The sequence below is a fragment of the Cydia pomonella genome, chromosome 18 (assembly GCF_033807575.1).
Source record: "Cydia pomonella isolate Wapato2018A chromosome 18, ilCydPomo1, whole genome shotgun sequence".
In the NCBI taxonomy this organism is placed as follows: Eukaryota; Metazoa; Arthropoda; class Insecta; order Lepidoptera; family Tortricidae; genus Cydia; species Cydia pomonella.
The window spans coordinates 475,192-495,602 of NC_084720.1; the positions used below are offsets into that span (position 1 = coordinate 475,192).

At 36.7% G+C, this 20,411-nt stretch overlaps 1 protein-coding gene across 3 annotated transcripts in view; it reads right to left on the reverse strand.

The window, feature by feature from the left end:
• LOC133527635 (protein prickle) overlaps positions 1–20,411 on the reverse strand; it is a 681,722-nt gene that overhangs the window by 136,171 nt on the left and 525,140 nt on the right. For all 3 annotated transcript variants that reach the window (XM_061864727.1, XM_061864726.1, XM_061864725.1), the window contains 2 exons: positions 3,257–3,508; positions 1,432–1,537 (listed from right to left, as the gene is read on the reverse strand). In XM_061864727.1, coding sequence (XP_061720711.1) covers positions 1,432–1,537; positions 3,257–3,508 — 358 coding nt within the window. The remainder of the gene's footprint in view (positions 1–1,431; positions 1,538–3,256; positions 3,509–20,411) is intronic.

Genomic DNA, 20,411 nt, shown 5'->3' on the forward strand with positions numbered 1-20,411 from the left:
ACTGATTTTCTTTTCCGCACCAATTGTAAGTTTCTGTTTGGCCCAATGGTTGACTGGTAGAGAATGCCTTAAGGCATTAAGTCCGCCATTTGTATTTTTTTTGTACTGTGTAATAAAGGTTAAATAAATAATAACATTTCGATATTATCTTAGAAACAGAAAGTATCATAACTATAAGGATGGGACGTGCAGCAAAGCACTTCACACCTCTTTTTATTCGTAGAGATAAAGTCTTATGACCAATAGGGTTGTTTCCAATTTTTTGAAACGCTTGTATTACGTTCTATATTAACTAAAAGTTGCCTAAAATTCAACTTTTATACTAAAAACGGCTTTAAATATGTTAAATTAACAAAATATATTTTGACAGATACTTTCGCGACCAAAACGCTCTTTGAAAATTGTGTGACGTCACAGTTTACGGTTTGACACATAACTTCATACACACGTAGAAGATACGAGCTGTCAACTGACATTTGTCATTTGTTGTTTATCACCTAACTGTCAACAGTGTCAATCCGAAAGTTGTGACGTCATCAGAATCTTCAAAGACGTTTCGAGTTTGGTCACGTGACGTGTGCCAAAAGATATTTTAAATTCAATATTTACAAAAATATGGTCATTACAGGTCCCCTAAAAGTAGTTTAACATGTTCTTATAATCCAAAAGATACAATTCTGCCCTAAGATTTGTAGATGGAAACAACCCTTTGGTGCAAATTATATTTCGCCAACAATATGCCATGAAAATGAAGATCGAGACAAAAGTAGGTAATTCCAGATGTAATTGTTTTGTTCATTTTGTAGTTGGCATGCCTTAAGTTCCTAATTTTGAATTGTCATGCGATATCCGAATCAAGCTGCAAATGAGACATGACGAACGGTTTGTTGGTAAAAGGGAACTCAAATCTTGCTTTACCTACCAACCCGACGTGAATGTTTTTTTAAATTATAATTTGGATGGGGGATAAATTGCAGGATACGAAAAAAGGTTTCAAACGAATTTGCCCGAAGCCATACATCAGTAAAAATAAATTTTCTGATCTTCTTGGTTTCGCATTTTTTGTCTACTTCACTAAGTATGATGTATGGTGGCCGCACCGCAGAAAAGCACAGAGCACAGATAGTGTCTGGGAGTGTAACCATAAACGTAAAATATTTCTTATTTGCATTGATTTATAAAATGTGAATACATACTTACCGGTTCTAAAAAATGTCTAAGTTAAATCCTAGTTTCGGTATTACTTAAAAGTTACAAAGCACCTATTCTGGCCTCAACCCGGCGGGACCCACGTGTACTCCTCCAAGACGCAACCCAAGTCATCGTCGCTCTGAGAGTGCCTATGCGCATCGCCTGGCTTCCCTAAGAATTAGAAATTCCTTCTTCTATGTACTAGATGTCGCTAGTGATAGAAATAAAACGTAAACGCACCTGTTCCGGCCTCAAGCCCGGCGGGACCCACGTGTACTCCTCCAAGGCGCATCCCGAGTCGTCGTCGCTCTGAGAGTGCCTATGTGCATCACCTGGCTTCATTAACCTGGAAGAATAAACAAAAAGTATTAGATAATTAAATGCTTCCAATGAGGATTTTGGACGATAGTCTCATTTTAACGGGTTTAAAAAACATAGGAGCGAAAGGACGCATGACCCGATTCGAAGAATGAGATACGATAACAATGAGTTCTGGTTTAGATAAGTTCTCATTTAAATATCGTTTGTATGAGTATGTCATATTATTGACAGAAGCAGCTCGATTCGGGCAACTAATGTCACTTTGACGTTAGAAATATATTATAGATCTTATTGAGATCACAGCGGAATCGAAATAAACGTCAATTTTGACATGCCGTTTAGTTATCGATTTTTTAAAAATCTTTCCAGGATCTTAAACTTGTCTTAATAATTTTTCGAATCGGTCTGGTATTAATAAATCATACAACATGTAATCGTATGTAGGTTTCGAATGCAATTTTTGGTAGCACTGGATTGCGAATTATACATGGTCGAATAACGCTGAGTTGAACAAGCCGTCTGGGCTTAGGCAGCCATGACGCTTATCTGCGCACTTTCAAGTCTTCGACCCTCTGAATCCCTTATTATGATGTATTATCATATCTATAGGGCTAAGCTGGTCGTCTCTTTACCGTTTGACACCATACCTGTCACTTTGTAATAAGTATGTAGGTATGTGTGAAAGTGACGCATGGCACGATAGGCGATAAAAAGGCGACCATGCGATCTGCGCTGAAAGTATGAAAGGTGTGGTCTCCCGACATACTGAGTGCAAATTACTCCGACAGAAGTCTTGACAACACCTGGGGTAGTTTGGTCTTCTTTTTTGATAATGATGGCTAAACAAAGAGAAGGAATATCGTGGCAAAAAATACATTCATCTCTCTTCCTGGCTTGGACAGTGCTTTCCCCTTTTTAGAGTATTTATTTCTCTTTTATCTACATATTTACCTGTTGAGCCCAGCTCACCTACAGTTGCAACAAAAATCCGAACTCTTCTCACAGCTGTCGGCTTGATGATTATCCTTAAGAAGTTATTCTCAGGTATTTGGAGCTGAAACAGGTCTTATTGAGGAGATGGTTCGTTGTGGTGAGCTTACCTTTTAGCAGGTCCCAGGAGCCTCTAAACTTGTCCTGGGTTATAACCGCGAAAATTGAAGTTCGTCAATTGCGGGCATTTTTCTCTGTCACTCTAATTACGTCTTAGTTAGAGTAAAGAGAAAGATCCCCGCAATTTGAGATTTTCGGTTTTCGCGGTAGGCCCCTGAGCACTGGATGTGGTGATAACCATATCGCCGGCGACTGCGAACACTGCGACATCGAATGACTTCTGTATTCAGGGTATCTGATATATACTGAGCTGGATCTGGCTAACACCAAGTAGCTATGCTGGATGATGGATCCTCTGCTATTTAGGTAGTAGGAGTCTAGTTCTTGCTAGATTAGATTATGGTTTCCCAGTGTGTTCTTATAGTAGAAGGGTGGTGATATTTATAGATTTACCATGTACCTTTCAGCCTAGCAGCAGATCTCTAAGTTCTGGCAAGACCTAATTGGCGGAGAGCTAGATCTCGCCAAGATACCAGTTACCTTTGGCATTGGTCTTTCAGAAATAGGGAACTCTGTTGCGCTAGCAGAAGCAGTTGGGATGGGAGCTTTTAATAGATCTCCGTGTACGTTCTGATAGTAAAAGGATGATGCTGATTGTGATGTAGATAGGTTAAACAGCAAAAAGTGAGTTTACCTTTCAGCATGTTCAAGTAGTCCTCTAAACTTGCCCTGCGGCACTGGATGTGGTGACAGCGACATCGCCGGCGGCGACTGTGGCATCGAGTGTCCTTGCCCGTATTCCGGATACCTCCTCGGGTATGAGTGCGGGGATTGGCTGGAGTGACTCGGCTGGGGAGAGGGGGATGAGGGGGCTGGCGGGGGAGGGGTAGGGTCCAGGGGGGGCGGCGAGCCGGTGGGCGAGATCACGCAGTTGCGGCAGACGGGTCTGGAAGGGAGAAAGATAATTTTTAGTTTTGAGCTCAGATTTTTAAAAACTTGTCTATTTTGATGGTATGGTATATTTAATATGAATTAATTCATTGCAAGACATTTCAATTTTTAAAATAAACGGGAAGACACCACTTAAGGCAAGATTTGATTCGTTGACTCTTGGCAGCGAACATTTATAATATATCCTTCATTAATCTCACCACAAGATAAGATGGCTTAAACACCTTCTAAATCTAAATCTGATGGGGGGATGTGAATAAAATGTGTCTTAATAAAACATTTTTTTTATAGAAGGTGGTATCGTTTGCGTTTTTCGTTAATTTTTGTATGGATTCGTCTTGGTGGGATACCAAGGTAGGCTTTTATTTTTAACCTTAAGTGAAATGTTCAGTTTTTTATTCTGTCCCGATTTAAAGAAGATTTTACTAACGTCACTATTATCAGCATCTAACAAATTAATACAGCACGACATGTCAAAAAACGGGCCAAGTCATCGTGAAGCTACCATTTGAACAATGATGCCTATCTGCTACTTGATCTACCTCTTATCACCGGCATCTCGAAGGGACCAGAATGATTCGTCATTCTGAGCATCATCAATAACTGGCACAAACTTACAACATAATAAAATACGAAAAGGCAATACGTGGCAATTAGGTTACAATTATTTTCAGTCGTAATACAATGGTGGTGAGTTTAGAATTGATTGATTTCGTGATATGGCTTGGTACTTTTGTTGATGATGTGTCAGCAAAGCTTGAATGACGGATGTATGCCATGGTTTGATATGGCATCGATTTATATTTGAAATGATTTTGTACAATTAGTACGCAATGTGTATTTGTATAGGTGTTTATGGGTTCAATTCTAAATTTCAACTATTAAAAAAGAGTAGCTTCCGAATTCATGTATTTTTGTGAACTAATGCATATTCAAATTATAAATAAATAAATATTATAGGACATTATTACACAAATTGACTAAGTCCCACAGTAAGCTCAATAAGGCTTGAGTTGAGGGTACATAGACAACGATATATGTATATAATATATAAATACTTAAATACATAGAAAACACCCATGACTCAGGAACAAATATCCATGGACAAACAAACAACACTTCAGGAACAAATTTCAGAAATAAAATAAAAAGGTTTTGCTATGGATAGACAAAGAACGAACTGATAAACGTTAAATATGGCGTCGACAAATGTCATCCGTTAGATAACTGTAAAACATTTTTTTATTAAAGGAAGAATGGTAAAATTCCGCAGGGCTAGATTGGACCGGTGTTCTAAAAGGTAGCAAGTTCGCATTTTGTCTGAAACGAAGCGAATGCGAAGCGGAGAAATTTTCCATTTTTCCTTTGATTTAAAAATATGTCCTATCGTTTCCAGACGTGGCCACTTGAACTATTCAATGCAAGAATGTTTCTACAAGCTACGATTAAAAACAAACGATTTGTTACAACCAGCTTTGAAACTATACTATACTTACAAAAACAATAAAAACCTATAATTTGCAACTTTGTATGTTAAAGAATGTTTATTTTCGTCGCTTTGTAATGTAAAACTGGGAATTGAATAGCAACCGAGGCAACTAAGCCTCGTTGAAAACTATAAATTACGCATAAAAAGTAGCTCCGGGCGTGAATTAGAAATACCTTACGTTACTCGTAGCAAGAACTTGGCCCGACACTTCCAGGCTCATTAAAATATTTGCGTGTTCCGCTTCTAGCGCCTTTTATGGCCAAACAGGACTCGTTCATTTAGATGCAACTTAGTTATACTACTGTAAATCTGATGACCCATAGACTACATATCATCCTAAGTTGTATTGGTCCGATGGTCCCAGGTTGAAATTCTGGTAAGGGCAAGTTATTCTTGAGATGAGCATGGATATTTGTTCCTGAGTCATGGGTGTTTTTTTATGTATTTATACTTAAATAAATACATTTATAAATATTTATATACTTATTATATATATCGTTATCTAAGTACCCACAATACAAGCCTTATTGAGCTAAATGTGGGACTTAGTCAATATGTGTAATAATGTCCAATAATATAATAATATGCCTGGGGCATAGTCAAGAGAACCATCGTTAAAAAAAACGCCAATTAAAAATGAAATAATATATGGAAATAGTCACGTTTATATTGGTATCATCTGTTATCCCGATACTTTTCTTCATTTTGATTAGCGTTGTCGATGTACGAGATAAGCCCCCAGTGAATGAATGACATCTCGTTTGAAACTTTTTCGTTCTTTGGGACAGGTCGTCTGAGTCGGCTTTCCATATAATGGCCAAAATTTTGCTATTTCTGACGATCACATTATAAGTAGATTCTTATAAATTGTCATTAATTTGTACTGTAATCATATGTTGTCAAATAAATAAATCTAAATCTATATGAGCGGGATACCTATAGGTATAACTAGTTTTACATGAACTGAACCTACATCAACTCAGCTAAGAGGTCAATCGATCTTAATCGGTCTTGGTTAACGAGACGATCGATTATCAACTAGATCTATCGATATCTATCGGTTGCTCATAAGTTACCAGCCATAATGCCACCGTGAAAATCTTTTAATTATAGTATGTAATTAATATTGGTCATTGTATGTAACTACGAAAGTACGTACCTAATTTCATATATACAATTGACAAGGTGACTGCAAACATTTGGAAAAGATTGTTATAAGAAGTGGTAACGGGTAGTTATTGTTAGTAAATAAAATATGTTATTTTATATTCGATCAGTTTTAATGTGCTCATCAAGATGAATCATGGATCATACAAAATCAAGACGAACGGGGGTCTCGTTCGAAAACCCTTCTAACTAAATAATTACGTTCGGAAACAGTTATATCGAAATTATCACAAAATAGGCACCGTGCACTTTCTTAAAATTACCTACCACCAAACTTTACCTAGCTTAAAAAAAGTGATTCCTTACCAAATTACTGTAAATATATATTTAAAGTAATTCTAGGAACTATTAGGATAACTATAGAGGTCTGTCTCGAGCTCAAAATTATAGCTGATATGATTCCTATCTTTTTTTTATTTTACGTCGGTGGCAAACAAGCATGCGGCCCGCCTGATGGCAAGCAGTCTCCGTAGCTTATGTACGCCTGTAACTCCAGTGCAGTTACATGCGCGTTGCCAACCCTAACACTCCGCACTGTTGAGCTCTGGCAACCTTACTCACTAGCAGGAACACAACAAGGGTCTAGTGTTATTTGGCTGCGGTTTTCTGTAACCAGTTGGGTTCTGCTCTAGATCTTGAATGACATCCGCTGTGCTGTGCCCTACCACACAAAGCGAGTTGACATTCACAGTGCGCACACCTCTCTTTTGGACGTAGTTTAATTAAATAGCTGGGTATAAAATCATTCTAATATTGGTTTGATGTTAGTGAACGTTCGAATTGGCCTGGGAGTCGCGTTAGAGTACTATTGTTAAAATAGATTTATTCTTGTTGTGTGCAGAAAACCGCAGCCAAATAACACTAGACCCTACTCATAGTGTTGTGTTCCTGCCGGTGAGTAAGGCTGCCAGAGCTCAACGGGGGTGCGGGGTGTTAGGGTCGGGAACGCGCATGTAACACTTATGGAGATGCAGGCGTCCCTAGGCTACGGAGACTGCTTACCATCAGGCGTGCCGTATGCTTGTTTGCCACCAACGTAGCCACAAAAATTGTATATAGAGACATAAGAGCGTACCTACATATTTTTGGACGATTCATCTAAGATAGTATGATGACCGGTTTGGCCTAGTGGGTAGTGACCCTGCCTACGAAGCTGATGGTCCAGGGTTCAAATCCTGGTAAGGGCATTTATTCGTGTGATGAGCATGGATATTTGTTTCTGAGTCATGGGTGTTTTCTATGTATTTAAGTATTTATAAATATTTATATATTATATATATCGTTGTCTGAGTACCCTCAACACAAGCCTTATTGAGTTTACTGTGGGACTTAGTCAATTTGTGTAATAATGTCCAATAATATTTATTTATTTATTATGGCAGGTACCTCGTAATTTGACACCATAAACATTCTTCTCGGTTATTATATCATTTATAACCACCACAATCCCCGAAAACTATGTTTAACACGAATACCATTAAAACCGTATTAATATGTGGCTCCCGTCCGCCATACCGGACTCTCCCACGTAGTGTATGACCTGCATACAAATAATTTGCTTATAAAAACGACATATCAAGCTTTTTTAACACATTTGAATCTCAACCGTGTCAATATAACTTCTAGGTTGTTTTTAGGATGATGCTGTTAATTTACATATGACGTATGTCTGAATTCTTGACATCAAGCAGTTTGTAGGCTTTTGCGTTACAATTAAATATGAATTGTGTTTTGTGTGGAATAAAGTCGCTTTTGTTTTTCGCTTTAAAATATTTTCGGAAAAACGGTTAGAAGCGACGCAAATTTAAAAAATACTTAAGTAGGTACTTAATGTTTTTGTACTAAGTTTAGTATGTATTGTTAAATATTAACACCTTTCTGGTTGTACAGTCAGCCGATGAAACAACGCGCCGAAAGTATCTGGAGGTCTACCGCGAAAACCGAAATTCGCATATCGCGGGTATCTTTCTCTTTTACCCCAATGAAAGCATAATTAGAGTGGCAGAAAAACATGCCCTCATTTTGCGAACTTCGATTTTCGCGGTTATAGCCCTGATATTCCGGATAACTTTTCCAAATATAGATAAATCTCTAAAATTTACGTTCAAAAGTATATCTTTTACCGTCTTAATTTGTTCTACATAAAGAACCATCACATTTTGTTAAACTGTTAAGATACTTTTGACATCTTGATTGATCCCCTACTTTTGATGCTGAATAAGTACAATGTACATAGTTAATGTTGCAAGGCGTTAATTACAATAATTGCTGTATGTACTATTTATTTATTTTTTGCGACAATAAATGACTTTTTTTTTTAATAATGTTACGTATACAAAGTTACGCTTATTTTATCACATGGTTAACGCCATCCCGGTAAAAGCTACTATGTATATTAATTACTAGCTACGAATTAGTGGTATAGAGGTTTCTTTTACAAATAAACTAATTTTCCCACCATTGTACTATCACTTTCAAACCTCAACCCGACGGAGCACGCTTGCTTAGCGGTACCTAATATTAATAGAGTGATGTTTTACCACTACTAGATTTTTTTAAAGAATTATGGCCTGGATGCGAGTCCTTTAAGCCATACCACTACTAGACTAGAGCCACAAAATTAGAGATGCCACGAATTATGATAGATGGCAACTATTCGGTATTCCGCTATTTTACCGAAAATTCGATATCCGGCTGAATATTCGGCCTATTGTTGCCTAAATTCAGCTGAATACCTACCTATTACACCTACGTAAAAGAAAAAATACGCAATAAACAATACCGCAAACCACTTTATTTAATATTTGAAATGGATTCTTGGGAAGTTGTTAAATACGGAGCCTTTTTTTTGAGCATTTGTAGATTAGGTTTTTTTTTTTATTATGGGCTTGATTTCTTTAAATATAAATACAAACACTAGTTCTTAGCAACAAAAACGAAATCTTAACAAATTGCGTGCTTTGTTGGTGAACAGTTTATATAATATATGTAAATCAAAATTTACGCAAGTTATGCCGAATATTTGATTTCATTTCGTTTATTTCATTGTAAGCATGTTCATTTGAACATTTGGTACATGAAATTGTAATGAAATTGTAGGTAATATTCGGTCGCAGAAAGGGCCCGAATATTCGGTATTCGGCCAAAACCACTATTCGTGGCATCTCTCTACACTTTGAACTCGTTTAGTCCGCTCCGCTTACTCTTATTCAGTGGAAGCACTCTACGCAGTTCGCCATTGCGCGTTAGACTGTCTTTTGCTGAGACAGAGGCGAGCACCAATAGCATTGGTTGTAATCTAGCGGAGCGGAGAAGAAAAAATGCTATTAGCCGATTTTCGTGCTATTTGATGACCGGTCTGGCCTGGTGGGTAGCAGTGGCGGCTCGTCACAAATATTCGTAGGAAACCTGGAGCTAATTTTGCTTTCCTTTTCTCCATAAACCGATCGTGAAAGTACTCAACGGGCTGAAATAAGACAAACCGGTGGGAATCGAATTCTTTGGTAAGGGCATTTATTCGTGTGATGAGCATGATATTTGTTCCTGAGTCATGGGTGTTTTCTATGTATTTAAGTATTTATAAATATTTATATATTATAAATATAAGTACCTTCAACAAAAGCCTTATTGAGTTTACTGTGGGACTTAGTCAATTTGTGTAATAATGTCCTATAATATTTATTTATTATTTATTTATTTATTATATATATCGTTGTCTAAGTACCCACAACACAAGCCTTATTGAGCTTACTGTGGGACTTTAGTCAGTTTGTGTAATAATGTCCTATAATATTTATTTATTCCTACGCGTCTCCTGCCATGTCCGCTCATCTTCGCCTAGTGGAAAGGCAATCTTAAACAAACTCCGTACGGACTCCACTCCGCTCGCAGCAGAAGGCATAAAAGAAAACCAGTGCAAAGTTATGAAAAGCTCATTTAGAGCATCTGCTAGTAACCTCAAACTTGTTATAAATGCCTTTGTAATGTAATAATAGTTAATAATTAGTTAATACGGCCATTATAACGCTTCCGCCGTGGTAAGGCCTACCGTTGCTTGGAGCATAACATCACATGTAGCATAGTTTAACTGTAGTATACAGTATAGGGACTTCCTAAAATTGTCGTTACGGGGATGTCACTGTTAGGGACCAAATTAAATTCTTCTTTTATGAAAATATTTACATTTGTGTTATTTCACGGCTCAAATTTGTGTTTGTGTTATTAGTGGAGCCCTTGGTTACTTTTCATTTCATGTCATTTATTAACAGGAAATTGTGTGGAATAATTTCAAATTGATGTAACGGTGTTCTAATCTTAATCCGGGTTTTGTAAAGTATGAACACGCACTCAATCATCAAATTCTAACAATAATGTGTAAAGGCCTCGAAATGAAGGACGAGACTTACCCCGCAACTACAGTTCTCCGTATTGACGTCAAATGCAACGTTTTTAGAAAGTCTCTGTACGGTTACCGCAATTTAACTTGTGCGAAGTCGGAATCGTAGTAATGTGGCATATCTGTCAAGAACGCATGGGAGCCAGCGGTGGGATCCTGCAGCTAGTTTTTGTTTTCAACGACATTACCTTTTCGCTAAGTGTACAGGTAGCGTAGCCAAGATGACAATCGTTTGTAAAAAAAGCGGCCAAGTGCGAGTCGGACTCGCCCATGAAGGTTACCGTACCATTTATGATGTATTAAAAAAAAACTACTTACTAGATCTCGTTCAAACCAATTTTCGGTGGAAGTTTGCATGGTAATGTACATCATATATTTTTTTAGTTTTATCATTCTGTTATTTTAGAAGTTACGGGGGGAGGGGGGGACACACACACATTTCATCACTTTGGAAGTGTCTCTCGCGCAAACTATTCAGTTTAGAAAAAAATGATTTTAGAACCTCAATATCATTTTTGAAGACCTATCTATAGATACCCCACACGTATGGGTTTGGTGAAAAAAACGTTTGACTTTCAGTTCTCAGTATGGGGAACCCCCCAAATTTATTGTTTTTTTTTTCTATTTTTGTGTGAAAATCTTAATGCGGTTCATAGAACACATCTACTTACCAAGTTTAAACAGTATAGTTCTTATAGTTTCGGAAAAAAGTGGCTGTGACATAAACGGACAGACAGACGGACATGACGAATCTATAAGGGTTCAGTTTTTTGCCATTTGGCTACGGAACCCTAAAAACGAAACGAAACGCTATTATCTCTTTATCACTCTTTCATAATAATGCGATAGAGGCAGATAGCGTTTCGTTTCGTTTGTCTGCGAACGATTGGTAACTTGACTAGCCCCCCAGTTATTGGTAGTCTCACGAACCCGCCGCCAAAAAGCGGCTTCCACACACTCGAAGTTTCGCCCGAATTTTAAAACTACATACTTAAATTACATGTAATTTCACATGAGCATTTATGTAGGTACCTAATAAAAAAAACCTCCTCCGTCCGTCGTCTCTGTCCTCCGTGTGGTACGGTCACAGAGTTGATCCATCTAAGGTTCAAACTAATTTGGTTCTCAATACTAACTGTATGAAATGTCCAATGTAAATTGAACCCTAAATGGCTCAGCAATTAAAGTCCATTATTTATTATATTTGAATAATGATGATGAAATGGATATTTCAATGCATGTACTTCCTTTGTTGTTTTTATTTTTTACTTCATTTGTTTGAAATTTAGAATTTATTCTAGAAACATTCTAGACTAGTATTTTTAATACAATTGTTTTTTTTTGTTGTATGACGATATTTTGTGAAATTCTTAGTATTAAATTTGATCTATGAATTATATTCATTAATATTATATATGGAATAATATTTACAACATCAATAAATTGCTCTGATAATTAGCTTAAGATAATTATATGTAAGTAATACTGTCTTACTATTCATAAGTGCTTTTTGCTAGTCCTACATGAATAAAGTATATTTGAACTGAACTGAACTGTCCGTGACTGTACTAAGTAGTTTTCATTGCTAAAAATTATAATACAAAGAAAATAGCGCGAACAGAAGTTGCCCGCTGTCAGCCCGAAATTCTACAGACTTCGTGCGCAAATTAAAACTACTAGTAGGTACCTATTACAATTCATATAATTGACAAGAATTAGCGTATCTAATTATACTTATTTAATTATTGTGAAATAACGCTTTAAGAGGGAAGAATAGCTTTTTGAATCTGACGAAATAACGATAATTTTTCTATGAAATTCCATTTCGGGTGAAAACGTTTTCCAACAACTATATCTTAACAAATCACTTTGATTTTGATGTCGATCGCTTCAGCATACTTAATACAGGATATTCTAGGTTCATAGATTTCATTTTTTGAAAATATTTTTTTTTGTTCCGAAAATTTTGAAGAAAGGAAAACCGATAAACATAGTTTTTCATTGTGACAACAACATACTAAATAAACATGGAGAATGGAAATATATTTAGAAGTGGAAAAACGTTTTCTCTTTTTGTATAAATAAATAAATAAATAAATATTATAGGACATTATTACACAAATTGACTAAGTCCCACAGTAAGCTCTATAAGGCTTGTGTTGAGGGTACGATATATATAATATATATGAATACTTAAATACATAGAAAACACCCATGACTCGGGAACAAATATCCATGCTCATCACACGAATAAATGCCCTTACCAGGATTTGAACCCGGGACCATCAGCTTCGTAGGCAGGGTCACTACCCACTAGGCCGAACCGGTCGTCAACCGCCGCCGGTCGGTTGTATGGATGGTCACGTGGTATAATTCCCTCTTAAAGTTACCGAAACAACAACCATCATGGTACATATTTCCGTAATTATTGATCATTAACTCGTATAATGTAATCCGGCGCCGAAAGAAGCATTTAGGTAAGAATTTCATAATTTATAGTATCGGTTCGGACCGGGAACCGGTTGGGCCGAGAAAGCCGCTCAAATTGTTCCATACGAGTCTAATTTTAATAACATTCACGCCATAAAGATGGCAAGTCAGTAATGGTGATGGTAGAGGAATAAATAAAGAAAAAAAAGACAATTATAATAGTTTAAATTTAGATTAATTTATTTCATGATAAAAATTACTCAATAGTTTTGCATCCAAAGTGCCCAAACATTATTTAAAGGATTGTCTACATCATGTATAAAAATGTATAATTACTTTTTTTAGTATATTACACATACGTATTTAATATGTTTACACCAGACAGTATTCAAAAAAGCGGCCAAGTGCGAGTCGGACTCGCCCATGAAGGGTTCCGTACCATTTATGACGTATTAAAAAAACTACTTACTAGATCTGGTTTAAACCAATTTTCGGTGGAAGTTTGCATGGTAATGTATATCATATATTTTTTTTAGATTTTTCATTTTATTTTAGAAGTTACAGGGGGGGGGGGGGACACTTTTTTTCACTTTGGAAATGTCTCTCGCGAAAACTATTCAGTTTAAAAAAAAATGATATTAGAAACCTCAATATCATTTTTAAAGACCTATCCATAGATACCCCACACGTATGGGTTGAAAAAAGATTTTTTGAGTTTCAGTTCTAAGTATGGGGAACCCCCAAAATTTATTGTTTTTTTTTTCTATTTTTGTGTAAACATCTTAATGCGGTTCATAGAATACATCTGCTTACCAAATTTGAACAGTATAGCTCTTATAGTTTCGGAAACAAGTGGCTGTGACGTAATCGGACAGACAGACGGACATGACGAATCTATAAGGGTTCCGTTTTTTGCCATTTGGCCACGGAACCCTAAAAATTATCCAGGGGCCATTTCTCGAACGGTATTAGAACAATATTATTAATCCACGAACTGTGGCGGTTACCATGGCAACATGCTAATATTACACTAATACCGTTCGAGAAATGGGCCCCTGCACTAGTAAACAATAAACATTGTACTAATACTCAAAATCATCGTACCAATATGCACGAGCAACTTCGAAAGGGGAGTTAATTAAAAAAATGACAAATTACTATAAAACAAGAAGTACGAATAACTTTACTAACACTATCGCAACGCCCATGATGAACGCCCACCACGGGGCGCTTAAATTAAATTAAAATTAAATATCTTTTATTATCAGTCCAGGCCCATACAAACTAACATACATACAATAATAAAAATCTTAAAATCTAAAAATCATTGTGACGACGATCTTGATTTGTAAACTGAAATAAATGTCATATACAACATACAACTACCACTACTACATACTGATACTATAAACTGCTACTATTGTTATCAATAAATTTTCATTTTCATTTTTTCATTTTCATTTTTTCATTTTTAATTTTTTTATTTTCATTTTTTATACTAAGAAAAAGTGACCAAGGCCTCCAGTGCCCCAGGCTGATTTTGATTTGATTTTGTTTTTACTTTGCTTACCTATAGAAAGAGCGCCTAGTTTAGTAAATATTTCCAATTTTCAAAATTTCCGTGATGCATCTTAGCGAGACGTGCTGCATGTAGTAACATCAAAAACAAATCAATAATCGTTTTTTAAGTTCTAATAAGGGTCTAGATGCGAAGATAATAGCTATACGCGTTAAATAATAGCCGCAAAATTAACCATTCAAACGATTATCTACCTAACGTACAAAATCCGACGCAACGAATTCATAAGCTACTATTTATACTGCCGCCATCCTAAATTGGCCTTTTATTGCCCCGCGCACCGTACCGCGTTCACCGCCGTTAACGAAGTCAATTCAATACGTCCATGTTATATCATTCACATTGTTAATTGCCGTTACGTAAACCTTATTACTAATAACATAAGGTTCATTGATGGTCATTTAAGATTATTGCTGTTAGTACAACGACCAGTTTAAAATGATTTCTATTTGTGGTTGAATTGTCACCGGTGGGAAGCTCTTCTTTTACAGGTTTGTTTTGAGTTCTAATTGTTATTTATAAAGCATTTTCTCGTTTGATTTAATGGGACTGTGTATTTTATGAGGGTTTCTTGGATTGGATGTGTTGAATTGTATGAGCATACGATTTGTTGGGTTGTAAATGATGGGAGAGTTCCAGTATTTGGTAGATGGAATGCAATGAATGTAGTCGTATTTATAGTTTGTAATGTACGTTTACAGTACATATGGTGCTACTTTACAGCACTAGTGCGAAAATTTGCATATTACGTTACTATGTCGAACATTTAAAGGGCTATATGTACTGTAAAACGTTGTACGATACATGTGCGAATAGGTAATTCGCAACGCAACTCGTGTCGATTTAAAACACTCCCTTCGTAGACCAATAGTGGGACCGGATTTTTGCCCTATAAGTTTCGATAATTCTAAAGAGTGAAAAGTGATGTGTATCTGGTATGGGACATATTTTTAAGCATATTTGTAATATATGAAGAAAATTTAGAACGAGCGTTAGATATAAATAAGGTATTTATGTATTTTTATTGATGAATTTTGAATATTGAATTAAAGTACAAAATTTAAGCATCGTCTTTTATAATATGTATGAGGCTTTATGCTATCAAATTTTTAGAAAAAAAATCAACGTGCTACTTTGTCAAACTCAAATTAGCTTATTATTTTGTCAATATTGAATTAAAGTTTGAAAAATCCACAATATCATATCTAAATTCTTAAGTTAATAGGCAAGGCAAAAAATTAGAAGAATAGGATATGTGCTTTACAATTAATGTGCGTTTTTTTGTCCTGTAAGATCTAATATTGAATTAAAGTCCGTAGAGATAAGTCTATTACTATAAAATAATATATGCAGCCATTTTATGGAAAGGTAGAAACATCTGTGTGTAGCTTGCATTGTAATAGTAAAATCAACTTAAAAAGGCGCGAAATTCATAACCACGCCGCGCTGGTCGGTCAACATGTCGGCTCGGCGCGCCTATCGTAGCCGACCTAGTGAGCGATAGATACCTCGCCCCGCCCGCGCCCCCCGCTCAGCTTCGCAAGCGCTGTTTGTCTTTTCTTTCAAATCATTCATTTGTTTGTTTATCGTGCACATAAATTAGATGCGGACATTACATGAATTTAATTATAGAATAAAAGTTATTATGACTTCAAAATGAGTGAATAATGTTTGATATGTGTACTGTACTGACTTAGTAACAGAGAAAAAACGAGGAATTGAGCAGCTAATAACTGCGAGCAAATAATCTTTCTTGGTGATGGGAAAGTTAAATATTTCTACGGGAAGGAGGAACTACGTTTCCATAAAAAGTGTAGATTATACATTGAGTCGAAGGCTATACCGGCGTACAAAAGACTAATGTAGGTGGCATCAGAGGGCTTACCGCGAACCACGTTCGACGTGTTGCCTCCCTGTCATACTTACGTACGAATTTACAAGTGCGACAGAGAGGTAACACGTCGAACGTGGTTCGCGATAGGCCCTCAAATGTACAGCCAAGTGACGATGATGAAAATTACATTTTCAAAACTTTTGTCTTTTGTTACCATTGTGTCAGCCGCCTGTACTTACTTTCAACATATATTAGTAGTTTATGTTACTGCTACATAATAAAAGGCATTAAAATACACGAGTGTGGGCTTAGGAAACGAACGAAGTGAGTTTCTTAAAAAGATCACACGAGTGTTTTAATGCCTAATTATCTTATACCTTTAAACGAGCAATTCTTGTATATATATATTTCCGGGATCTCGGAAACGGCTCTAACGATTTTGCTGAAATTTGGTATATGGGGGTTTTTGGGGGTAAACAATCGATCTAGATTAGTCTTATGTTTGGGAAAACGCGTGTTTTCGAGTTTTCATGCGTTTTTCTTTCGACGCAGAATATGGTCGCTAATTTCGTTTTGCCGGCCACTGTCCGTCTGGTCCAGCGGGTTAAGACGCGGACTGCTAAACGAGTGTTACGGGTTCGAATCTCGCCTGGTGACTAACTTTTGTTTTTTTTATATGTTCAATTTTATATATAATTTTTTAATTTTTATTGTTTTAGACAAGTTTAATTTAGTAAAAGAATGTATTATTATTATTATTGCGGGTTCTTTAAATATCTCAGTACACAGAGTACTGGCGTAATGAAGTACACGGGCCAAGGCCAAGTGCATTTCATATTAAAAAAAAAAATTAGTTTCTGGTCTAGGTCTGTGTGGCTATATCATTCTGTAAAAAATTTCGGGTGATTCGGCAAGTATTCAGAATTACAGCTTTCTGCATAACAATGTAAGACGATGGAGGTAATGACAGGGATTTTAAGGAGGTGTGTAATTGAGGCGGGATGACACCTGTGGTAGACAAAACAATGGGTACTATGGTAACGTTGTTTAGCTTCCATATCCGGGTTATTTCTTCCTTTAAGTCGGTGTATTTGGATAATTTTTCAGCTATTGTACTTTGGATGTTATGGGTGTTAGGGATGGCTATGTCTATCAAAAGGGCTGTTTTCTTTGTTTTGTCTACCACAGTTATATCTGGTCTATTATAATGTGTGGTTCGGTCTGTTAGTATAGCTCTATCGAAGTACATTTTATAAGTATTATTTTCCAGGACATTAACAGGTGTGTATTTGTAGTAAGCAGTGGCTGGAGGATGGATCAGGTGGTATTTAAGTGCAAGTTTTTGGTGAACTATATTTGCTACCTGGTCGTGCCTGTGCTTATAATCAGTTTGTACTATTGCTCTGCATGCTCCGGTTATATGCTGAATGGTTTCTGCTGAACTGCTGCACTTCCTGCATAAATCTTCGGCTCTGTTTTTAATTATGTACTTTTGGTAATTTCGAGTCTCAATAACTTGATCCTGGATAGCCATGATGAAGCCCTCCGTCTCTGGGAAAAGTTCGCCACGATTCAGCCATGCGTTCGACGCCACTTTGTCGACATTTGGTTGGCTTAAATCGTGACGGTGTCTTCCGTGTAGGGACTTTGCGCTCCATTCAGCTATTTTGGTTCTATGGTCTGTTAGAAATTCAGTTTTTTGGGTAGTTCTGTCTTTCAGGTTCAAGGGCGTAAATTGGCGGTCGTTCTGTTCTATGGCTTTATGGATGGTAGAGGAAACTGACTTTTGGTGAAAATACTTTCTCAGTGTCAATATTTGTTTGTTATGGAGGTTTGTTATATCTATAAGCCCTCTGCCGCCTTCCTTCCTTGGCAGAGTCAGTCTTTGAAGGCATGATCTAGGGTGGTGTTTTCTGAACTTAGTCATCGTGGTATGTATTACACGCTGCAGAGATTTGAGGTCCGATTTATTCCATCTGATAATGCCAAAAGAATATGTTAAAATAGGTATCGCGTATGTATTGATTGCTTTAATTGTATTTCTTGAGTTTAGCTGAGTTTTGAGTATTGAATTGAGTCTGTGCTTGAACTGTGTCTTTAATTTGTCCTTCGTTTCTTTATAATGAATGCGTTGTGATTGCAGATATCCTAAATATTTGTATCCTGTAAGTTCATCTAATGGGTCTATTGCTTCTCCAGTCTCTAAGGTGTAACTGTGTCTGTAGCTTCTTCCTGCTTTCATTGAATTAATTTTACATTTATCTATCCCGAAATTCATTTTGATGTCCTGTGAGAATATTTCTGTCAGGTTAGCCAGTCGGTCCAGGTCAACTTCGTCAGAGGCATACAGCTTAATGTCATCCATGTACAGAAGGTGGTTTAGTTGTACGTCGGTTTGGTTGGTATGTCTGTCATTTGTGTCAGGTTGATATTTGAGTGAGTATCCTATGTTAGTGCTATTAAGTATATTGGATAAGGGGTTGAGTGCTAGACAAAACCAAAGTGGGCTGAGTGCATCTCCTTGGAAAATGCCTCGCTGTATTTTGATTAGGTTTGATTCGATTGTGCCCGTTGGTGTAGTCAGTCTAAGTCGAGTAGTCCAGTGTTGCATTGTTACCTGTAGGAACTGTATAATTTGTGGATGGATTTTATATAGATCCAGTACTTTAACTAACCAGGAATGGGGTACGGAGTCATATGCTTTCTGATAGTCTATGTACATTGAGTGTAGGTCTGATTTATTTTTGAAAACCTGGTTTAAGATAACAGAATCAATGGTTAGTTGTTCTTTACAACCTTGGCTCAGTTTCTTGCAGCCCTTTTGCTGTTCTGCGAGAATATTATAGCTATGGACGTGTTTGTAAATTAGCTCGGAAATACAACTTGTGATTATTTTGTAGATGGTCTGTAAACATGTAATAGGTCTGTATTTAGCTGGGTTTTTGGAGTCATTGGGGTCTTTTGGAAGCATGTACGTTGTTCCTGTAGTGATATATATGGGCATGGTTTCTGGGTGCAAAATAAAATTATTGATGTGATTGTACAAATAGGGATGGAGTACAGTAAATTTCTTGTACCAGAAACTGTGGATATGGTCAGATCCTGGCGCTTTCCAATTGTGTAAATTTCGTATTACTTCAGCAAAAGTTTCCATTGGGATGGCTTCGAACTTCATTTCATTGACTCTACTGTTAGCCATATTCTCAGTTTCTATCCATTCAGCTTGATTGTTGTGTGCAACAGGATTTTGCCAAATATCAGCCCAGAATTTGTGTAAGGTTTCTGTATCTGGTCCATTGTGAGAATTAGAACGTTGTTGGCTGTTTTCGTGGTTATTGGTACTGGCGGATTTAATTTGTCTGTAAAACTGCTTTTCGTTGTTAACAAACTGGAAATTTTGGTCTTTTCGGAGTGTACAGGCTTTGTACCTATGAAGACGACTCGACGCGACTGCAAGTTTTTGTTTTAAGGTGTCTAAACATTGTACCAAGTTTGTGTTCAATACTTCATGTGTAGAGTGGATCTGATACCATTTTCGGATACTTTCTACTTGTAAACTAAGATTTCTACTTCTACTGCCATTAATGTACTGTGTTAACCTACCTATTTTTACTCTCAGATCCTTTATTTTCTTATCTAATCTGTGTTCCCAGTTTGGCTTTTTCCTTTTGCGGGGTGGGTGTGATGTGACAGGTGGAATTAAATTGAGCTTTGTACCGTTAGCTTTGGCAGCTGTCCAGCTAGCGCAGTATATTATTGTTTGAAGGGTGAGGAAATCAGTTTCGTTGTCAACCTTTTCTGGTAGGATTATGTTATTTATATAAGCAACTATGTTCGCAAATCTCTTGGATGGTTTCTGTTTGGGTATATAAGGTCTGCTAGTGGGATCAGTATCTTTGAAATGTTCAAACACTTCTGAAAATATTTCATTAATTTCAGGGTTATCTAAGTCAGGTTGATGTTGGGACGCATGTGTGTTTGTATTTGTTTGGGAACTGTCAAC